This window comes from Schistocerca serialis, chromosome 7, assembly GCF_023864345.2.
Source record: "Schistocerca serialis cubense isolate TAMUIC-IGC-003099 chromosome 7, iqSchSeri2.2, whole genome shotgun sequence".
NCBI classification, from domain to species: domain Eukaryota; kingdom Metazoa; phylum Arthropoda; class Insecta; order Orthoptera; family Acrididae; genus Schistocerca; species Schistocerca serialis.
Window position 1 is genome coordinate 8,546,066 of NC_064644.1, and position 6,000 is coordinate 8,552,065.

The 6,000-nt window shown below is 47.3% G+C and overlaps 1 protein-coding gene across 1 annotated transcript in view; it reads left to right on the forward strand.

Moving 5' to 3' along the window:
- The window catches only part of LOC126412569 (uncharacterized), a 175,245-nt gene extending 172,688 nt beyond the window's left edge, over positions 1 to 2,557 (forward strand). The window contains exon 26 of the mRNA XM_050082213.1: positions 2,316 to 2,557. Within this exon, the coding sequence (XP_049938170.1) occupies positions 2,316 to 2,557 (242 nt within the window). The remainder of the gene's footprint in view (positions 1 to 2,315) is intronic.
- Positions 2,558 to 6,000: the final 3,443 nt, after the last annotated feature.

Sequence of the window (6,000 nt, forward strand, 5' to 3'; positions counted from 1 at the left end):
TACCAGAATTTCACATTTAAAACCGCTTATCTCGCGTTTGTGTTAAACTGTGGCCTTGCAATTTTAATCACTTGAATATGTTACCTAGACAAATGTGTTCCCGAAATTTCATTACTCTCCATTACTTACTTTTTGATGTTGCAATTTTATTTCGCTCCGTGTATGTTATTTATTGTGCTCTCGTCAAGATATCGATTTGGATTCTTTACTGGTGCGATGTTATGTGCTTTTTGTAAATCTATGAAAATCATGAACTCTCTGTTATATAGGAAATATAGCTTCTGCACGGACCGGCTTGCGTTAAAGCCACCCTCTTCTTCTCCTGTTACACTCTCATCAGCCCGAACATTATGAGCACCGATATAAAACCCATCCAGGCGATAGCAGCGTCACCTGGAGAGGAATGACTGACAGACACGCGTCCGGAGCGTGTAGTATCGGCGAGGGTGCTGTTCGGATGTTAAATGGGGAGGACGCGTGATCTGTCTGAGTTGGACCAAGGGCAGACAGACTGCGATGGCCCGGAGGCTCGGGACGAGCAATTCGGAAACTGCACGACTCGACGGGCGTCCGAGGAGTGCTGTGGTGAGAGTCTTCAACAAACGGCGTAACTAAGGTGAAACCACATCCATACGTCGTGGGATCGGATGGCCACCTCTCATTACAGGTGTCAGACTTCGTAGGCTTAGCAGATTGGTAAAACAGGACAGGCGGCGAACTGTGACAGAACTAACATCAGACTTTAATGAAAGGCAGAGTACAATTGCGTTGAACACACAGTGCACCGAACACTCCTAAGAGGGCCTCTGCAGTCGACGACCCACGCATGTTTGGATGTTGACATCACGAGATCGCCAACTATGACTGAAATGGGCTCGTGACCATCAGCGCTGGACATTGGCGCCACAGTGGCACAGTTTTGCACGGTCTGATGAATACAGATACCTTCATCATGACGCCGATGGGAGGGCGTGACTCCGTCGTCACCCAGGGCAACACCTCCTTCACACCTGCACTGTGGGACGGAGACAATGTCGCGGCGTCTCCATTGCGCTCTGGGGAACATTCGTGTGGGCATCCATGGGTGCAGTGGATCTCGTGCAAGGCACTATGACGGCCACAGAGTGTCGTACACTGGTTGCAGACCACGTACACCCCTTCACGACGATCACGTTTCCCGACTGCAGTGGCATTTTTCAACAAGATAATGCGCCATATCAAAGGGTCAGGAGTATGATGGAGTGGTTCGAGGAACACAGTGGCGAGCTCCAGTTGATGTGCTGGCCCTCCCAACTCGGCAGATCTGAACCCAATCGAGCACTTCTGACATGTGATTGAATGTGACGCCAGAGCTCGCCACCCTCTGCTCGGAATTTACGGGAATTGAGTGTGGTGCTAAATGGGCCTACTGCCCTACCGAGACCTCACTGCTTGCATGCTACGACGCGTCGCCGCTGTTATCCGTGTCAAATGTGGACATACCGGTTATTAGATAGGTGGTCATAATATACTGCTTGATCTGCGTAATTTCACTCTCCATGCATCTCTTTTTTTTTTTGTATCCTCATTGTTCATACGCGAGATATACGATGCTGGCAGCGCCTTCCATTCCAGTAGTCCCACTGGGGAACAATCCCTGGCAGTAGCAGGAATTGAACCGAGACACTCTGCACAAGAGACGGATGCGCTGACCACTCAGATACGGAATCTACCCGTTCACCTCCATTTGCTCTTTGGAAAACATCGTTATTTTCAGGCAAGCAGCAACACACAAAATGTGTTTTGTTGGAAGGAGTAACCAGGTAAACACGTTTTATGGAAGCACGGGCAGAGAATTTGGAAATTGCGAGGTGTTTGTGACTCTGTGGCAGTGGGCTGAGTGCGCAGCGTCTCGAGGCTGCGAGGAACGGTAATGACGCGGCAGCGGAAACGTCACACCAGGATCAGCAGGGGCCGGGGCGGGGGTGGGTCGCCGCCTCGGTGTCGGCAGCGGCGCGGGGGCGGCCAGGCGCCTATCTCCGGAACAATTCGCAGCCAGCAGAGCGCGCGGGGGCGCAGTCGGAGCGCGCGATTGCCGGGGAGAAAGAACGCGGGGGCGGAGGAGGGGTTGGGGTAGGGGCAGCCGAGGAGGACCCACCGGCAGCGGCAGCGGCGCGCAAGATATGAAATTCAGCAGCGCAGTGCGGCGCCGAGAGAGACAGAGAGCGGCTGAAGTATTGGTTATGGCCCCGGAAGAGCAGCGCAGATAAGGGCGCAATAAAGCTGAAGAGAGAAGAATTAGGGGCGGTGGAGAGGCTTAAGGGGCCTCGGCCAAGTGAGGCGGAGAAAAGGGAGTGGCAATAAAAGGGAGGGAGGGAGGGAGGGCGGCCGCGGCTCCTCCGCCTCCGCCGCCGCCGCCGCCGCCGCCCCCGCCGCCCACGTGCAGACACGTCGCTCCCTAATGGTGGGCGGCACGCGACCCGGCGCCGGCCACCGCGCTGTCTGGCCCGGATTACCCGCTTATACCGGCCCTGCGCACGCGGCGGTCACGCAGCCCTCACAACGACAGGAGGTATAAACCTCCTTCCTTCCCCACACGGTGCCCTTTATCCAGTCACGGCCGCGGCGCGACAGGTACGGTACATCTCCTGTTTCATGGAGAACCAACTATACCGTTATATAGGCTACTATTAATGTTATGCAAGGAGAGCTGGACTACGGAGTGGTGCTGGACAGGAGCTGTAATGATTAGTGAGCAAATAACGCAGCAAACAGAAGATTTACTCAACTTCCGTTTCTCCAAGTGAACGACGACATTACAAATAATGCAGTAAGAAACAGAGTCCATCTATTACAACAGCAACAACGATACAGTCCAAGCCACAGCCAGGTGGCATCTGCGTAGCTTCTGTAATTTTATCTCGAAACTCTCCCATTGGTACCTGTTTGCATACAGAAACAACACTGTGTAGTTACGAGTCCGCCTTGATGCTAAACACGCAGATTACTTATTTATTTATTCCCAAACTAGTTTCAGTGACAAATATCGCAATCTTCAGTGGGTTCTTTGATTCTAAAACATGCAGAAATAACAATATGACAACATGTCACTTAAAAAAAAAAAAAAAAACGCACAAGAATTGGATGTCACCTTATCAGATTATTCTTCGAACTAGCAAACAAGATCACCAGCTCCTCAATACCGTATGACATAATGGAAAGAATAATTAACCACACACAGTCGATAATGCGAAAGAAACGGCAGGAACAGGAACAGAAATGAAATAAACTCGTGAACAAAGCCAGCTCTGAAACTAAGGCGCACACACACAGCACACATTCCATGAACGCTTGATTAATTTTAGTGACATAATATTCACAAAATAAGAACACGAGCCACTTGAGGAAGTCCCAAAATACAATTTCAGCACCGACATAACACGTAAGACCAGAGACAATCTCATTACATCATAGGGCAACATGAAAAATCTAACACACCAGAGTTCAGCCCGGGCCTAACAGGAGAACTAGTGACAGAGGAAATGAAGCACATAATTAGCAAGAACAACCACCTATAAATGAAAATACAAGAGCTTCTGATGAGAAAACCATAAACAGTATACACAAAATCTAAAACAAGGTATGCACTCTTCACCAAGACTGACAGAGGGAACTTGCTAGACGTAATAACGGAGGCAGAATACGTTGAGAAACAGAAAAAATCCTGAAAGAGATTAAAATAACCAAGCTGACTAGTGACCCAACACAAAGGTGCCAAAAAACCTAAAGATTCTCTTAAAAAGCATCACACACATCCTCACACAAAACCAGACAAAAAGAACGAAACAAAAGAATCCTACATCTCCAGTTTTAACAAGCCTTCCAGAGGTCCACAAACATCAGGCCAGTGGTAGACTTACTGGAGAGACACATGCACACATTTCTACAGAAAACATACACATACACAAAGATCAGAAGTCTTAAAAACACAGAAAATTAAGAACATCGGCATCCCCCAAAATCAAAACTGATTTATTTTGACATTACATCCATGTAAACAACTTACCCACAGAAGAAGCTACAAACATTATTGAACTACAGCTAAAAAGGAAGAAATTCCCAGACGTACAAATAAATGAAATCTCATCGATTCTGAGGCTAATCACAGAACAAAGTTACTTCAATTTCAACAACTACTTCTGTTTGCAACAAATGGACTACCCAAGTGGTTCCCCATAAAGTGGAAATTTAGCCAACATTTCCTTGGATACTACAGAGAACACAATATTCGACAATATTGTAAAACAAGAAGTGTACAAAATAATTTACAGGTACCCATATGTGGATGACACAGTCTGTCATACAGATGAAATACAAAACAGGATAGAAGAGCTGCACAGTAACATCAACACTGTACACCCACAAATCCACTTCACTACGGAAATAGAAATAGACAAGAAACTAAATTTCCTGGTTCTTACAGTTACAAGAAACAACAAAAAACATGAATTTTCCATCTACACAAAACCCACATCCACAAGCACTGTTATCCATAGCTCATACAACCACCTAACAGGGCATAAATATGCCAGTTTCACACACATGCACCACAGGATAAACAGAACACCTCTTAAACTAGAAAACTACTCATAGGACTTAAATATAATCAGATTTCTGTTAGAAAACATTGCAAAACAGACACCATACACAAATTCAACTACAAGTTAAAAATGGAACATAACAATAGAGCCACCCATTCGAGAGTGCAAACAAAGAATCTGAAAATCCAGAGGCAGGACACCCAGACAACACAGCAGACAACATCACATCAAGAAATAGAAACAGATGGTACACATCAACATACAGTAATAAAAAGGCACATACGATTGGCAACATATTGAAAAAGCAAGGAATCCCAATAACATTCGGAACAAAAAACACAGTTCAACAAAGGCTAACACCAGACAAAAGAGTCTCACAAAAATTCAGCAATGCTGAAATATACCAACTCACATGTAACTCCTGCCAGGCCCAATACATAGGACCTCCGCGAGGTCAAATATGTGATTACATTCCTTGGTACGGTCTCATGCTCTCCCATGTTCTGCACAAGGTGTATAGGCAGCCTTCCTGATATACCTACTAGGTTACCTCGAGACGTTTACATTCACGTTCCTGGGCATTTACGTTCCACGTTACTAACGCATCGCCGAACTCCTTCACTGGCTGCTGTCGTGCCTAATCGCCAGAGACTACGAACACTGAATTAGTACTCTAGAATAAACAGCACCGGCGTCTTGTGTGCGGTTTTCGTAGAAGTAGGAGTTGGAAAGCGAACATGAGAAACAGTAAGCAAACGCGCCGACAGTTGTGAAGAACGCGGAACTTTACTCGGCAGCGATGCGGGAAAGTGAGAGGCATGCGCGAGAATGTGAAAAGCGTGTGTGGAGTGCGGCGGTCGAGCGCTTTCAGACGGCTGACGGTTCCGAGATGACGGCGCGTTCTCGGAACAGGAGAGAAGCTGCGGGCCGGTGGCCGGTGCTGAGAACTGTTAGCCTGCGGGGAGGGACGACGTTGACTCACGTCTGCTGGGTCACTGCAACCAGTGTGTACGGTAGAGCGCGTTAAAAAGCTTCACACAAGTGCAGATCACACCGAGCAGACGTCACGTTTATACCGTGCAACACCCCAAGTAGGCTTGATGTTGTTGTGCTCTTCAGTCCAAAGACTTATTTGATGCAGCTCACCATGCTACAAGCCTCTTCATCTCCAAGTAACTACTGAAACCTACGTCCTTCTGCTTACTGTATTCATCTCTTGATCTCTTGATCTCCCTCTACGATTTTTAGCCCCAACCTTCCCTCCAATCCTAAACTGGCGATCCACTGAGGCCTCAGAATGTTTCCTACCAATCGATCCCTTCTTCTATCAAGTTGTGTAACAAATTCCTCTTCTCCCCAATTCTATTCAGTACCCCACCATTAGTTACGTGATCTACACACCTAATCTTCAGCATTCTTC